Source organism: Molossus molossus, unplaced genomic scaffold (assembly GCF_014108415.1).
Source record: "Molossus molossus isolate mMolMol1 unplaced genomic scaffold, mMolMol1.p scaffold_m16_p_20, whole genome shotgun sequence".
NCBI classification, from domain to species: domain Eukaryota; kingdom Metazoa; phylum Chordata; class Mammalia; order Chiroptera; family Molossidae; genus Molossus; species Molossus molossus.
In genome coordinates this window covers 31,989,733-32,007,025 of record NW_023425356.1, presented here as the reverse complement: position 1 = coordinate 32,007,025, position 17,293 = coordinate 31,989,733, and the positions used below count along the sequence as shown (strand labels likewise).

Genomic DNA, 17,293 nt, shown 5'->3' with positions numbered 1-17,293 from the left:
AGCAGTACCCTGCTTGTGGCAAGGTGAAGGAGAAATCCCAAATCACCAACTTCATTACATCATCTCAATGAACAATGTTTGTAAATACACCAAGTGTTTAATTTTGAGACATTTGTGAGAAATCCTTCACCATTAAGGAATCTGCAGATACAGTTCCATTAACACCTATCAGCTCTGAACCTTCCAAAAAATAAACATGTAAAATCATTTTGCACCTTAGTCAATGGCATGCTTCTGGAGAGAAATCTGGGAAAGTCAAAGTTATTCATACTCCCTATGGCAACAGTTAAGAATAGGATGTGTAAAAAAAAAAAAAAAAATAATGACATATCTGGTTAAAACTGCAGGGGTGGAGGAGGGGGAGGGAATTCCAGGAGGAGAATGCAGTGCATCTGGACTGGACAGGACACAGAGGTAGTGGCCTATTGTTTACAAAAACAGGCCTGGATTATGAACAGTGACAAGAGGCCAAGACCTCAATTATAACTCACAACCACACCTCTCCCAATCCTAGTTCAGCTGAAGCTATCAATCAGTTAACTCCCCCATCTTCTGTAATAAACCCACCAATATCTGCAGCCAAGTGGAGAGAAGGTCCCTCAGGGTATCTCCAGCAATGACCAAGCTGATGACATTAAAAAGATCCTACAGGCACAATGAGGACTTCAAACTACCTCCAACCTTCTAAGAGATAAGACAGCTGCCTAACTCTACCCCTACCCCAGGCAGTCATTAGAGAGAAGACATGGCCCTTTCCAAGTCTTCTATGATAGGAAAAAGCCTTCTTGCATTGGTGCAGGGAAAGAAGGAGGTGCCCCTCCCTCTGTACTCCGAAACAAAGGAAAACCCAGAGCTCCAACCATGTGGTGTAACATTCAAGGCCACCCACCTCTCCCATTCCCCAGCTGAGGAGGTCTCAAAGGGCTAGAGCCACATGGCTCTTACCAGTCACTGGCCAGGAAGGGACAGTACCTTACACAAACACATGCTGGGGCTCTCAAACAGGGGGGGACCCCTTCTATTGGAATTGCTGATTTGAAAAAGGCTATCTGGAAAGGGGCTTTGATTCACATGCCAAGTGAGGCAGTCCACTAGATGTGAAGACAGGTCCTTTGGTTTCTCCTGCTTTTACCCTACACATTTTTGCAGAGGTAAGTGAGTCATTAAAAGCATGTATTTTGGGGCAGAGCGCGACCATGCTGAAGGATAAAACAATTATGTCTTCCCATCCTCCAGAATTAGCACCACCCAGCAGCCCTAACATCCCAACTCCATTCAGGTTTAGGTGAGGGCAGAGACCGCATGTGAGTGACCTTATCCTTTCTGTTCTCTGATCTATGGCTGAATAAAGGGCAACCAGAGATCAGACAGGCACAAGGTACATCCAAAGTGGCTACAGACTTTTGTGTCTGATGCCATTGCAAGTGTCATGTTTGGATATAGTACATCAGAAAAAACCGCCTCTCTCTGGGCTCTCCAAGAGGTACACATTCTCAAGGTTGCCTTTCTCTGCCTAGACTCCTCTCCAACCTCTGGAATAAACCTCGAATAAATTCCCTAACACCTGTCAGATTTCAGTAGTCCTTCAAGGAACCTAACCCAGACAACCAAAGGCAAATTGCCGCCTTTCTCTCTCCAAGAACCTCCTGCCCCTCCCCCCACTCTAACCAGCTTATTGGGGGAAAGGCTGACAAAATAATGACCAGCCCTACAGGCACAAACCCTAAAGCCCACTTTGAAAATCCCTTTCCTGAGCCTGTAGCCCCTGGCACTGCCCATCTCTCAGAGGCTCAGACCCACCTATGAAACCACCTCTGGGGTCAGCCTGCCCCCACCTGCTCCACCCAAAGAAATGAACCTCCTGCAAATCAAGGTGGAAATACATGCCTCAATGGCCCACAGAGCAAATTCATTAGGCTATTTTTCCAAGCCCTTACCTTTGACCTGAGTATCGTACTCTGCTATGATCTCCTTATCCTTTTTGAATTTGGCTGGAGACGTCATGTTTTCCTTCTTTCTTCCAAATTCGAATTGTGAATTGATAGATCCACGGAAAAAATCCAACCACCGAAATCAATACCTCCAAGACCGCTTCTCCCGAGGGCAGAAGGGGCCCCCCCGCGGTGGTCTCCAGCGCTCCGGGGAGCGCGGGCTGCGGGATAGGCAGGCAGCTACGGCGGGCACATGCAGACGGTGGGCTCTGGGGCCGGGCGCGGCAGCGGCTGGTTCCTGTGCTAGAGCCCCAGCCGCAGGCTCAGCATTAGCCGGGAGAACTGCAGCGCCCGGAGGCTGGCCTGGGGTCTGACATCAACGACACAGGCGGGGAGTGCAAGTCCTTCCGCACAACATCGTGTGGGGGTTGTGGGGGTGTGGACGCGCCCAGCTGTGTACCCCGAGGGAGTGGGTGCGTATTGGGGTGCCGGGGGCGGGCTGGGCGTGCTTCGCGGTATTTTGTTGCACAGGCTCGAAGATGCTGCAAATCAAATCCCAAACGGGAGCCGCAGCAGCACGGACTGGATCGGAAGTCGTTTGCTCCGGTTCACTTGCCTGTAAATGCAGGGATAAGGGGAGGGGGTGATCAGCCCCGGCGCAGATTCTAATCGCTGGCGGGGGTGGGGTGAAGGACAAGGCTCCTAGCCCGGCCCAGGCCCATTCATCTCCGACAAACGCTGCCGGGCCGGGAGAGCTCGGCGCGGCTACGTGGGGAGGAAGGAAGCTCCCTCCGGATTTTGTTTTAAGGCTGAAAGAGAACACTTTGGAGCAGCCGCCCGCGCTGGCTTCGGGTGGGGACTGCGGCGGGAACGCGGGGCTCCGGGCGGGGACTGCGGCACCTCGGCGGCCTCTCCAGCTCCGCCAGCGCTGGGCAGCGGCCAGCCGGAGGGACCCTCCCTGCCCAGACTCCGACGCGGCCCCTGACCCCCGGCAGGGCAACTCCCTGGACATCAAAGGGGATCAAAGCTGGGGAGGAACAAGCCACCCGGGCACAACTTTTCTTCCCCTCCCGTCCCTCCTCCCAGTTGTTTTGTTTTTGGTTACTAGCTTCCCTTGGCAGCAAAATGTTGGGTGGGGGGCGGGGGGAAGATCTGCAGGAAAAGGCCTGCTCGGCACGGGACACATCCAGGAAAACAATGTGGTCGGCAGAAGCAGGAAACGGGTTAGAGGCAAGGGTCGGAGTCGGAAAAACCGGGGGGGGGGGGGGGGGGGGGGGGGACGGCAGAAGGCAGCCGTCGCCTGCCCCAAGCCAGGGATGAGAGTGACTCTAAATGCCATCCCCAACATTTTTTGTCTCCCAAGCCCAGAGATCCCAGAAACCGCCCCCAATCCCAGGCTGGGGGGGTGAAGGGTGGGGGGTCAGTGAGGGTCGCAGTCCCGACCTCTCGCACCAGGAGGTGCCCGAGGAGCTCCCGCCCCTCCCGGGAGGAGGAAGGGAAGCCGGCGGGAGCGCACGGTCCGGCGCCTCGCTCCCCAGTGTGCCGCAGCGACCACTCTCCTTGGCTGCCCCTTTCTGTCTCTGTGCCGGGAAGAGGCTCCCGCCAGTGTCTCCCACTGCCTGCGCCCGGAGAAAGGGCCCCAGGGAGCGAGGAAGAGGGTGCAGGGGTGGCGAAGTGGTTCAGACGGGCAGGAAGAGGGGAGGGGAGGAGAGATGGGGTCCTGAGGTTGCACAGGAGCCGGAGGTAATTGGAGCTGCCGCACACGCTTGGAAGACAGGGAGAAGGCAAGGGGAGGATTACCCTAAAGATGAGGGGGGAATTAGGAGGCTAGCGTGGGCCGCGATGTACATGGAGCGCAGGAATGTTCGTAACTTTGGAGACCCACATATGGGTCTGGGAACTAGAGTGCGAAGAGGAGCCATTCGGGGCGGGCCGGGGGCTGGGACCCGGGAAGGGCCCCGGAAGCAGTGCGGAACACCCATCCCGCGTCCAGAGCTGTAACCCGGCTGTCTGCCAGGGCTTGGAAACAGAGTTGAGGGCAGCCAGTGGTTACGGGTGTTGCCAACGACGGCTGCCCCAAGTTGGACCGAGGCTGCCTGAGTGCAGAGAACTTGGGGAGGGGCTGGGTGCGGGCTGCTCCGCGGCGTGTGAGGCAGGGCAGAGCCCCAAGTGGTGCGGTGAAGGGCTGAGAGAGATGCAGTCCTGAGAAGTATTGCCCACAGTACACGGAGTTTTGTAGAGGGTCGGGGGAGGGGGATCTGAGGGATTCCTGACGGCACCGCTAATGCGATGCAGCAAGCAGCATCCGCGCCCTCTCCTTTCCGCCCCAGCCCGGGTTTGTTCAGACAGGGCTCCAGTCCCGCGCCGGGAAGAAGGGGAGAGGGAAGAAGCCTTTACCTGACTCTGACGCGACGGGTCTCAGGCCCCCGGGTCGGCTTCCCACTCAGAGTTCTCCTCCCCTCTCTTCCCCGCCACCCGCTCCTACGCAGATTGGTCCCCTAGTCCCCTCAGGAGCCTCAGCCAACTCCGCAGGACCCCGCTGGGAAGCAGAACCCACCCCTTTGCCAATCACCGCCCGCATTCTATCGACCGATGGGGCCTGTAGCCAATAGGAATAGCTGATCCCGAGAGGCCAGGAATGAGGAGGAGGGACTGGAGAAACTTGGAGGCGTGACTAGCACTACCGAGGCGTAGTCACTGAGTAAGCTCCTCCCGCTGTGGCCGAACCCTAAAGTAGAATTAATGGGCGGGATTAAGTTGGAACCAACAACCAAACACAAATTCTTGAGAAAAGGTACGACCAATTGGACCGGGGCGCAGAGGAGGAGCGTTGGGGAGGATTTTCACCAATAGAGAGTAGAGACCAATGTGGACTGTAGAACGTCTTCCAATAAGAAGCGCGAAGGGCGTCCTTGCCATTTCATCAGGGCGGGAGCAGGCCCGCCCCACCCTCCCAGAACCCGCTAATGAGATCGGCGGCGGAGCCACGCCAGGCCAACCAGAAAGCCGAACTGATCTCGGCACCGTTACTGAGGCGGGGCGTAGGTCTCCTCGCCACTGAGATCTCGTCAGGGCTTCCGAGCCTTCCAATGTGGGACGTGGGCGAGCTCTAGTTCTCCCAATCGGTGTGTGGCGCTGGAAATTCAAACTGACAGCCGGTTGGAAGGCAGAGGGAACGGAAGAAGGGGCAAAAGACGTGCTCGGTGACAGAGACCCCAACGCCGACTGAGCCCCAAAAGCGACCTCCGCCCCGCCCCGCCCCAGCACCGCACGCTCTGGAGCGGCCGCGCAGGGAGCGACCTGGGAGAAGGCGGGGGACACGAGGGCGAGCTGAGGGAGGGGGACGCGAGAGCCAGCGCGTCGCGGGCGGGGGGCTGCAGAGAGAGAGCGAAGCGGGGCGGGCGGCGATCGAGCCGAGCGGAGGAGGATCGCGGGAGGACTGCAGCGAGGCAGGGGTCGTCCGGGTGGGAAGAGCTCGGGAGATTCCCGAATCCTGAGAAGAGGCGAAAGATTTCCAAAGAGGAGGCGTGGGCAGGGAGACTTAGCCTGCGGCCCGACGGTCGGGAATTCGAGCTCTCCGAGGGTGGAGCTTAAGAGAGGAGAAGCTTTAAATAAAAGGGAATTGCTAATGGGGCGGGAGCTGGAGTAGCGGATCCTTTTAGACGCGAGGAAGGGAAAACGGTAGAGAAGTTCCCGGGGCCCCTTGCCGCGTGGCCCTCCCCACTTCAACCTGCGCCCCGTTCCCGAAAAGCTAAAAGGAAAGCCAAGGTTGCTGCTGCTCGCCTGTTCCTACTCAATAAATACTACTTTTACCCTCCCAGAGGGAAGCAAAACTCATTTCTTTCCCAATCTTAGGGCTCGGAAAAGCTCGAGGCCTCGCTATTTGTTTTTTGTTTTTTGCCTGGGGGAATCCAACTAGGAAGGGTCTTGCTCTTGTTTCCATTCTCCAAATCCCACCCCTCATCCTTCCCGGGGCGCCATGTCTACCAGCAGTTGTAGTTTCAAGGACCGGTGCGTGTCCATCCTGTCTTGCAAATTCTGTAAACAAGTGCTCAGCTCTAGAGGAATGAAGGCTGTTTTGCTGGCTGATACCGAAATAGACCTTTTCTCTACAGACATCCCTCCTACCAAGTAAGTCGTGCTAGCGGCGGGCAACGGTAGCCTTTAACTAAATGGGAAAATGTTACGGCTTGGACCTCGGAGTCAACAAGGAGATTATCATTTTGGTGTTCCAGCCACTCCCGCCAGTCTGATGATCCCCTTGGAGTATAACTAAGTGGGCAGACTGTCTGGACAAAGTCTGTGGTTTAGCCAGAGTGGTCAGTCCTGATGTAATGCTTCTGGTCACGTGACCACATCCCTTAAATTGGATCCCTGGCGCTATGCCCTCCCCAACTATCCTAGCTCACTGGATCAAGGCTATGACCTAGACTCCAGGAAATTCAAGCAAGCTTTTCTGCACTGTTGGAGAGGTCAAGTGTTTTGTTTTTAGCCATCGTTTTACATTAAAAAAAAAAAAAAGTCATAGTTTTCTACCATTATTAGCGATTGGCATGCTGAATCAGATTCCATTTCTATATAATTCAGTAGTTTCTCAAAAATCTCTCTTTTTCTGAATGAGAGAGACTTAGATTTTTATGAGGTGAAATAGAGATTTAGTCCTAAAATGATTCTTGTCTCCCATAAAGTCTATTTTGGATATCATGCATTCACTTGTGTAATTCAATCCTTTTAAATTCTGTTTTCAATAACTACCCACTTTCCGGTGTTGAATGCTTAAGAATTTGCTTCCTATTTGGAAAAATAACCATTTATTTGACTCAAATATACCTTTTTCTAGCTCTAAAAGTTACTTTCTCTTTCAGTAGTCAATATAGTCCTTACATGATTTCCAAGATTTAGCTGTTTGTTGAATCTTTATCATTAAAGTCAAAGAGTGATTATCCAAAATATGGGTGAATAACTATTCTGTGGACACAGAGCCAGAGGCTAATAGTCATAATACTTTAATATGAATTGCATGATGATGATGGAAACTTTAAAAAAAATTTTTAACATAGTGAAAGGTGTGAATTCCTTTGAAATCTTTTCAAATGTACGCATGCCTAATGACAAAACCATTTATTGCAAAGACAAATGGGTTAATATTTAAATACCTCTGTGTGTGTGTGTGTGTGTGTGTGTGTGTGGTGTTGAAAAAAAATCACTAGACAATAAATCTGGAACCTATTGCAAAGTCCCTATGATTAAAATATTACTTCATTCATCTTTACAATAGTTGTGGTAATAAGACAATCATAAGAAAGGCTCACATATGTTCATTGTTAGAGGTTGGATCAGAGTCTAGAATAGAGTTGGGTCTTTCTTTCCTATTGCCTACACTTCCTTGTAGGAGTTAAAATAGTTTGGATTAATGCGTGAGAATCAATGAGCACATAAGATTTTTTAAATGGAAATTTTGTCTTATGGTGAGCTCACAAATATTAACTGACTCTTACAAAATACACTATAGTTCTACTTCAGACTCTCTTTGAGCTCTATGGGCATACAAAATTCATACTAAATCACAAGCAAAAGTATATTTGATAGCAAGGATATGGAAAAATTGGAACCCTTGTGCAGTGTTGGTGGAACTATAACATGGAGCAACTGCTATGGAAAAGCATGACAGTTCCTCAAAAAATTGAAAGTGGAATTACCATATGATTCAGCAATCTCACTTCTGGGTATATATCCAAAAGAATTCAGTGCAGGACCTAGAAGAGATACTTGCACCGACATGTTCTTAGCAGCATTATTCACAATAACTAAGTGGTGGAAGTAATCCAAATGTCCATCAGTAGATAAATGAATTTTTTAAATGAGGTATATGTATACAATGAAATATCATTCAGCCGTAAAAATGAAGAATAGCCTGTTGCATGCTGCAACATGGATGGACCTTAAGGACATTATGCTAAGTGAAAGTAAGCCAGTCTCAAAAAGAAAAATACTCCATGATTACACTTTTATGTGGAATCTAAAACAGTCAAATTTATAGGAACAGAAAATAGAATGATGATTGCTAGGGGCTGGGGGAAGAGGGAAATGGGAATTGTTGTTTAATGGGTATAGAGTTTTAATTTTACAAGATGAAAAAGGTCTGGAGATTTGTTGTACAACAACGTGAATACACTTAACATTTCCGAACTATACACTAGAAATGGTTAAGTTAGTAAATTTTATGTTATATATATTTTACAATTTTAAAAAAGTACATTTGACTATCTCTACACTTTTCCCTCTTCAGCACAGTGGACTTAATTGGAAGATGCTATTTCACTGAAATCTGCAAATGTAAACTGAAGGACATCGCATGTTTAAAATGGTATCTATGACAATATTCTAGATGGCCCTGGGTTTGGAAGATGGATGTTGACACCAAAACAGACACAAAGGTTCAGTGGGCTGCATCGAACACTGGTTATATATAACCCTTGCAATGAGCCACTAAAAAAACTTTCGTTACTTAAAGCTATTTGTTTAAAGGGCCTTGTGACACTTTAAATTTGTATATGATTTTATAATTTTTCAAAGTTGAGAGATATCTGCTTTTATTCTTAGAAAAAGGCAAGTAGTTTAAAAGGGAAAGAAACACTTAGATTTACAGTCATAAAAATCAGGTTTGAGCCCCGGCCCTGCTCTTACTCGTAGTGATCTTGAATAAACTCCTTAAACCTCTAAACCTCTGAACCTCTGTTTCCTTTTTTAATTTCTATCTTAAAAAAATAAACTTGAGAAGATAAGAACTATCTTCTTAAGATAGAAATTAAAATATCTTCTGTGTTTACCTTACAGAGTTGTGAAGATCAGATGAATTATGAATGTTAAAAGGCTTGATAAACTATAAATTGCAACGCAGATGAATGCTATTACTATTCTCTTTTGAGAGGTAAATTTGAGTGTTATTAGTCCCATTTTAGTCACAAAGTTGAGAGTTTTCTCGTTTAAATTGAGTTTGTATTATAAACTCTTTTTTTTTTTTTTTCTTTATTAGCAAACTCTTCTTTTGTGCTAATGACCATTTAATTTCATTCATTTAAACTATTTAATGAGGTCCTACCAAGTGCTGGTCGTTGTTATAAGTGCTGTAAACACAGCAATAAACAAAACAAAGTCACTGGCCTTTGGACATTATATTCCAAAGAGAGCACAATCAGTCAATAAGATATTTAAGTAAATGAGATATTGAATAGGCTAGGAAGTGCTCCAAAGGAACTAATAATCATAGAGAATAATAGAGATTGGGATAGTGGGTAAGAGCTATTTTTGATAGCATGGTTAGGGAAGCCTTCTCATGAGAGGCTAACAAGAGTTGAATCCTAAAGAATGAGAAGGAGACAAAGAATGTTCTAGGCAGAGGGAACAGCAAGTGCAGAGAACCCAAGGCAAGAAGAAGCTTAACATGTTCAAGGAATAAAAAGATGATGGCAGTGTGGCTGAGACTTTGTGAGCCTCTGGGGAGTGGAGTAGAGCTGTAGTCAAAACACAGATAATCTAGGGCAGCACTGTTCAGTAGAAATATGCAAGTCGCATATGGAATTTAAAATTTTCCAGTAGCCACAGTTTTAAAAGTAAAAAGAAACAGGTGAAATTAATTTTAATTATGTATTTTACTTAACTCGATATATCCAAAATACTATCATTTCAACATGTAACCAACATAAAAAATTATTAATGAAATATTTTACATTCTATTTTTTATTGGTAGTCTTTCAAATCTGGTATATGTTTTATTCTTACAACACATTTCATTTCAGACTAGCCAAATTTCAAGTGGTTAATAGCCACATTTGGATAGTGTAGATCTAGACCTTGGTATAAAGGTGTTTATTTGTTTTTATTTGGGGCCAATGGGAGGCCACTGAATGGGTTCTAAGAAGGGAACAAAATGATCTGATGTGTCCCTACCAGAATGTTAGCTCCGTGACAACAAAAACCTTGTCACACCTAGAACAATACCTAACACAGAATACAAGCTCAATACACATTAGTTGAATGAATAAGGGTGGTAATTAAAGCCACAGAATTTACTCTTGCAATACAGTCTTACAAATAACTCAGTGCTAGTCCAAGAACAACTTTTGTTTTTGTTCATTTGCCTTTCAATCAGATCATGATTATAAGACATATTTTAGGTGGGCTGGTACCTTTTATAAAGCGTTTTTTTATAGGGCCTCACAAAAATGACTGACTCCCACATCTCACTGGGTGAGAACAAACTATAATAAGAATTTTTACAACTCAAGGTATAAGCAGTTTATGTTGTCATTTTTTTTTTAAGTGCAAACTAAAACATTCCCTGTATATTCACTCTATTTAATAGTAACTGGATCAGGAAAAAAAAAATCTGTGGAAGAGTGAGGTACTTATAATCAGATGCATAATCCTGAAGACAGAACTTTTGCAACTTTCTCTAGAGGCTGTGGATTTGCTTTACTTCTGAATTCCCTCAAAAACACTGACACTAAAATTAGAGCAGCCAGCTTGTGTTTGGTTTCCAGGGGCTCATGCTGTCTTCCTACTCCTCCATCTGTTGAAATAGTTTTTAGGTGCTGATATGGAATCAGAACATATAAGAACCCAATTTACCACAGTCCTGGGATTAGCAAAAATCATTTACACACAGATCTGAGTTTATTTAATATATTTTGTGTGTACAACACATCAATTTGGGGTGCTTTACAAAACAGTTCACAACCTCATGCCATCTAGAAGCTAGCATCTGAAGGGAAAATGCATAAAATAACACTAGCAAAGAAATGGAGAATGTGTTAGTATTATTTCACTTAAAGACTATTTTCTCACTGGACAGTAGAACTGTAGTCTTTATTAAAATAACTCGCATCCCAAAGATCCCAGCAATGGAGGGTGTTAGGAGGGAATCAGGTCTTTATGTCATCTATTTACATTAACACATAAAAACGCTTACATGGCCAGGTATTACACGGCATCTAACAATATTTACTTTCTTTTCTAGTGGGAACATTGTAGGTTATCATGTGATTGTTCCATGTTGTTCCTGCCTTCTTTCCTGTAACAACGGGCACTTCTGGATGTTTCACAGCCAGGCAGTTTATGGTATTAACAGACTAGACTCTACCGGTAAGAAACAGTGGACTGAAACATTCTTTTAACATATGTCTATCTATATCTGAGTGAAACTCCCAATAAATCATTTCAGGAGTCCCTCTGAGAGCTTACCTGGATTGGATCCAATAGAGTGAAGCATCAATCATATTATCTCAAACATTCACTTATGGATACTACTAGCCAAAATGCATTGCCATTTCTATCTTTATCATTTTATTTAAGAGCCTCAAACTTGGTTTTTTTAAATTAACTTTTTTTTTTAATCCTCACCCAAGAACATGCTTAGAGAGAGAGAGATAGACAGACAGACAGACATCGATGTGAGAGGGAAACATTGATCAGTTGCCTTCCATAGGTGCCCCAACCAGGGATTGAACCCATGACCCAGGTATGTGCCCTGACCTGGAATCAAACCAGCAACCTTTCAGTGCACAGGACAACACTCAACCAACTGAGCCACTGTAGAGGGGCTTAAATTAACATTTTAATTGCTCTAAATTGCTGCCTTGTTACATATTATGACTCCAGAGAATTTTGGAAGATTTTAGATTTGATAGTCATAGTGTGTGTGTGTATGTGTGTGTGTAAGAAAGGGAGGGAAGAGAGGCTAGAGACATGGGGAGTTGGAAGAGAAGATGACTAAGTAACTTATATGTTTGATGTTATTATTTAGGATATAAATGGACATTTTGACATCCTGTATTAATAATTTATGATGGAATTTTAGTCAAAGGAAATATTTAATACCAATATGTTACACTAGTTATTTAGTAGGAAAATATGCAACCTATTTTTTAAAATTGATATTTAGAGAGAGGAGGGAGAGGGAATAAAAGAAACATTGATCTGCTGCCTCCCACATACCCCCTGCTGGGGATTGAGCCCACAACTCAGGCATGTGTCCTGACTGGGAACCAAACCTGCAACCTTTTAGGTGTACAGGATGATGCCCAACCAACTGAACCACATTAGCCAGGGCACAACCAATTCTTAAAAGATATTTATATAATACATTTTATATTTTCTAGAGCCATTCAGTTTTGCTATAGGACACATGTTCTCAATGTATAATACCTATTTACACAACAGACCAAGTTGCAATTTAGTGGGACTTTTTTAGTGGGAACTAAAGTTTATAGAACTTTGGTTTACAGAACAAGTTTAAAGAACTTGACAATCCAAGTTGGCACTCAGGTTTTACAATGTATATTTTAGTCTTCTTCAGAACTTAAAATATATTCCTTTTTTAAAAGTATGACTTGCCTTTACAAACTATAAAGAAAGATCACGAATTGTAAGCTAGGTTGTCAGGGTCTTTAAACCCTCCAATTATGTTTGGGTTTTTAGAGACTGATTTTTTTTTTTAATCACCTGGCATTCAATTGTGGCTCTCAACCATCTGAGGGTCTTAATTTAAGACTAGTACATTAAGAAGGCCATTTTTGAGCAAGGACTTATCTAAACTCCCCTAGGTGAGATACAGGCTTCTAATTTAGATTTTCAATTTTATATTTGTCTTGCTTATGGGACACATTAAAGGAAATTTCTGCTTTGATATTATTTTTTCTGCTCTGTAGAATTTAAAACACAGGGTAGAGATTTTTCAATTTTGATTTACTTTTTAATATTGGTCAATTTTTCAAAGATAAAAGCCTAGCATTCTTCCATTTGCATTGAATCTAATCCATGAGAAACAGATGTATCACAGGATTTCCTTCCTCCCTTCTTAACAGAGGAAGGAAGGTGCTGCTTCTGTCAGATCCAATCTCTTAGTTTATTTTTTCTTCTTTGAACCAATTGTGCTGAGCTACTCATGTCTCTGCGTATTGACTCCAAGAATATCAGACTTCTTCTTTGTAACCCTAATATTGTGATTTAAAGCAGGATTTTCTAGATGCTTGGTATAAAACAGGGTTACTCATGGCTGTTGGAACTGTCCTCGAAATATCTGAATCAGCAGCCTCAAAGGAACATACACACAAGCTTTATAAAATTCTAGAATGTTTAGACTGAAAGGGCCCCAAGAAGTCTATGTTCTAGGCTAGCCTAGACATGTAGACCTGATTTCCTGAAACGTTCCTGAGGAGGCTTGAGAAACCTCAGTTCAAGTTCACTGGGACTGGCAAATGCCCTCAAAGGCAAAATCTCTTCAGCTCTCCATTAACCTCGATAGCAGTGGTTCTCAACCTTCCTAATACCGTGACCCTTTAATACAGTTCCTCATGTTGTGGTGACCCCCAACCATAAAATTGTTTTTGTTGCTACTTCATAACTAATTTTGCTACTGTTATGAATCGCCATCGGAAATATGTGTTTTCCGATGATCTTAGGTGACCCCTGTGAAAGGGTCGTTCAATCCCCGAAGGGGTCGCAACCCACAGGTTGAGAACCGCTGCTTTATAGGTTCTAATTATTCATTAGATTTGACCTAGTGATTCTTTACTATTCTGTCAGCTCTTCAGTACCATATTACCAGAAGCAAAACACCATTCATTCTTGGGAAGAAGGTGTGTTTTATTATAAACAATTCAAACACACATACAAGTTACAGAAAATGATATGATAGGCATATGTCTGCATCAAATATAGGGTATCACCAAAAAATGTATATGCTCTTTGAATAATTATAAATTCCAGTGGGTTAAATCTGAAAAGAAAGAAACATCAAACATTAAAGTGTGTATACATTTTTTGGAGATACCCTGTAGATGCTAACTTCTTGCCTAGTTAAATTCCAGTAAATTCAACCAAGAGGAAGAGTTGATTGTTTCCACTGTTTCAACAGTGCAACAGTGCACATTCTTGCACATGTCTTCTTGGGCACCTGTGTAAAATGGGCAGTTAGAAGAAAGTATGAGTGATGGGTCATATTTGCAATATATGTATTTTTTTAATTCATACAATAGAATACAGAAATAAAAGAAAATGAGCTAAATCTACACATATGGATATAGGCAAATCTCAAAAACATCATGTCGCCCTGGCTGGTTTGGCTCAGTGGTTAGAGCGTTGGCCTGCAGTCCAGAGAGACCCAGGTTCGGTTCCCACTAAGGGCATGTACCTCGGTTGCAGTTTGTCCCTGGCCCTGGTTGGGTTGTGCTGGTGGCAGCCACTTGATGTGTCCCTTTCACATCAATGTCTCTCTCTCTCTCTCTCTCTCTCTCTCTCTCTCTCTTTCTCTCTCTCCCTCTCTCTCCATCCTGTTCTATCTGAACAAAAAATGAAAAAATGTCCTCGAGTGAGAATTCAAAAACAATGTCTAATGAAAAAAACAAATTAGAGCCCTGACCTGGTGGCTCAGTTGGTTGGAGCATTGTCCTGTACATCAAAAAAGGTTACGAGTTCCATTCACAGTCAGGGCACAGACCTAGGTGCAGGTTCAGTCCCCAAGCAGGGCACCTATGGGAGGCAACCGACAGATATTTTTCTCTCACATTGATGTCTCTCTCTCTCTTCCCTTTCTAAAATCAATAAACATATTCTTGGGTGAGGATTAAAAGAAAATTAGAAAAGATACATATAATACCATATTATAAAAATTTAAATACACAAAACAATATGTATAGTCTGTGGTTGCATGCATTTGTAGTAAAAACATCCATGCTGTACTGGTAAGTGGTGGAAACTGAATTCAAACTAAATCTCCAAATTCTGGCTCATTCCATTCTACCATGTGGCCACTATCTTGATATATGTGGAATGGGTGTCCAGACTTGCTGAGTCCTCCTTGTGCCCATATTGCCAACTGGACAGCTTGAGATTTACTTTTTTTGTTAGACTTCACTGGCTCTTCTAAAGGTCAGTTGTTGTTGTTTTCAATTTAGTGCTTTCAAGTTGTAATATAGTACATGCCCAGAATAAACCTCCCATTATCATTTACCGTACATGTGATCTTATACTATATACCAATGCTGAATTCTTCAGTATGAAATCTGATCTTTTACACTGAGGTTTTAGGTTATTGTTTTGTTTATTGTATTGACAGCAACAATCTGGTTATAAAGTTGACAGTTCTACCTTGAAAACCTCTAGACTAAAATTCACATATATCAAGAATTATTGTTCATATTATAACTGGCTCCAAAACCTTGCTTTTTTTTTTTTTAATCAGAAAAAAAGTACCAGCTACTTTCATGCTTGTTGAGGAGATGAGACTTTTCTTGTACCCTCCAAAAAGTCACTTAATCAGAAAGGATCTTGTGAGATATCCATTCTTAAAAGTCATTAAAATAGATTTGAAAAGTATCACTGTAGAGTTATTATGGCATAATGTAGCTGGAGGCAGAGTTTGAGTAAATGGACTCCTAAGATCCTCTTGAGTTCCAAGATTCTAGAATTCAAGACCTTGCTTAAAAGGGTTAAAGAATATGTATGTCCTAGATGAATTTCATTAGATAATTTTATTTGTGGTACATTCTTTCATAGCTTTTTCTCTTTACTGCTGACACTGTAGTTTAATATAAGAATGTTAACCTAAAAAGTTTCATATATCATGTTCACCAAATAATTTTATGACCTTTTATTTTCAGGTGTTAACTTCCTACTTTGGGGCAACTTGCCAGAGATAGAAGAGAGTACAGATGAAGACACATTAGATATCTCAGCAGAAGAGTGTATTAGATGAATAGAATAATAAAATTATGATAGATGTAATATTCAAACTTTTTACTATTTAAAATATATATATTAATACATCAACTTTTAACTTGTTAGTAAGGATTTTCTAGTGATTTATTTTTTGGGGAAACAAAAATAGGGCATTTGTTGATTTATTTATTTGCTGTCTTAAATTAATTACCTGGTGAGTTTAATTTGAGCCAATGTAGTTTTTTTCTTCTACTTACACTTCTTATTCTTCCTCTTTCCATTTCTTAACGTGTGTTCTTAAGTTCAGATAGATATTTTTCACATGCCACTCAGCTACCTCCCAATCTGGGGAAATTTTTCTTACAACTAGATGCCAGCTACCATTATTTTACATTTCTGAGTAAGGGGCATTAGTACCTACACATATATCAACTGTGCACGTATCCATGCATGAATCTATGCATATAACCATGCATACATATGTGATGCTCAACGTGGAATTAAAGCTTAGAAGAGAATTTTAAAAAACAAGCTGATAGGTTTCCATGGGTACTGGTTATCATATGTTATTTTGGTAATAACTACTTTAATATGGAACAAGACTGTGAATCAGCAAATGTAAAAAATGCTAAAATGTGTGGAGAAATCCTCTTGATTCCTCAGCATGATTGATACTAGATAAATGAATTTGTCAGAAAATTATCAATATATACTGTTTACCAATATTATTTATTTACTTTCTTCTAAAGTCATATGGATATTATATTATGAAAGCCAGAGAAACCAAACTTCTCTCTTTAAGTTATCCCATTCTTTAGGGCTTTATTTGTATTAGCAAATTTTAGATGAGTAGTCTCAATCCCAACCCTTATATAAAAAAATTTAAGAAGTGGTTTGTTTAAGCCATTGTACATTATAAAGAGAGTTTGTTCTTTTGTACGCTGCATTCAGAGCCACACAGAAATAGGAAACGGATAGTGTTGGATTCTGGTTTTATGTATGGCTAAAATCAATGTATCGCCTCAACTAATATCTCAGCTGTAGGCGTTTTGTCAATAATGATACCAAAACAGACTGAGTTGTGGTTTTGTAAATAAAGTTTTGTCCTGAAAATGATCAGCCTTCTTTTAATTGTTTATTGTATCCACTTTTCTTATACCTAAAAATATAAAAGTATAAAATAAAAGAACTAACATTTATTGAGTGCTTACCATGTGCCGGACACTTGTAAATGCTTTCCACATTTAATTCACTTATTCCTCTCTTATTCCATAAGAGGTAGGTACCATTATTTTTCCTCATTTACTGATAAGGATGGTGAGGCATAGAGAGATGAAATAGTTTGTCCATGAAATAACTGGTCAGAGAGATGGCCAGATTCAACCTCAGGCAGACAAACTGACTTCAGAGCTCCTGCTCTTCATCTTTATGCTGTTGCCCCTGAGCAACTTCAGACATTCATCAACTATATGGTTTTATTCAGCCAGGATACAGTTGTCACCTGCTGGCTAACTACTACCGTGTTATGTACCCTAGGAGAGGGGCTCAGTGACTAATTTCAAGATTGAGCAAACTCACTCTGGGTCTAGGGTAAAAGACCTGTGGACAATGATGGAATCGTTTGCTGTAAACCAAGATAAAAG

At 42.9% G+C, this 17,293-nt stretch overlaps 2 protein-coding genes across 5 annotated transcripts in view; one reads left to right on the top strand and one right to left on the bottom strand.

Moving 5' to 3' along the window:
* The window catches only part of SRGAP2 (SLIT-ROBO Rho GTPase activating protein 2), a 249,457-nt gene extending 245,020 nt beyond the window's left edge, over window positions 1-4,437 (bottom strand). For all 4 annotated transcript variants that reach the window (XM_036273719.1, XM_036273722.1, XM_036273720.1 and 1 more), the window contains exons 1-2: window positions 4,329-4,437; window positions 1,938-2,547 (exon numbers count right to left, since the gene is read on the bottom strand). In XM_036273719.1, coding sequence (XP_036129612.1) covers window positions 1,938-2,004 — 67 coding nt within the window. In that variant the 5' untranslated portion in view covers window positions 2,005-2,547; window positions 4,329-4,437. The remainder of the gene's footprint in view (window positions 1-1,937; window positions 2,548-4,328) is intronic.
* A 1,096-nt stretch (window positions 4,438-5,533) lies between these two features.
* FAM72A (family with sequence similarity 72 member A) lies at window positions 5,534-15,687 on the top strand. The gene is made up of 4 exons (XM_036273724.1): window positions 5,534-6,062; window positions 8,221-8,298; window positions 10,951-11,075; window positions 15,593-15,687. Exons 1-4 carry the CDS (start codon window positions 5,911-5,913, stop codon window positions 15,685-15,687), a joined length of 450 nt encoding a protein of 149 aa, XP_036129617.1. The 5' UTR covers window positions 5,534-5,910.
* The last annotated feature ends 1,606 nt before the right edge of the window (window positions 15,688-17,293 follow it).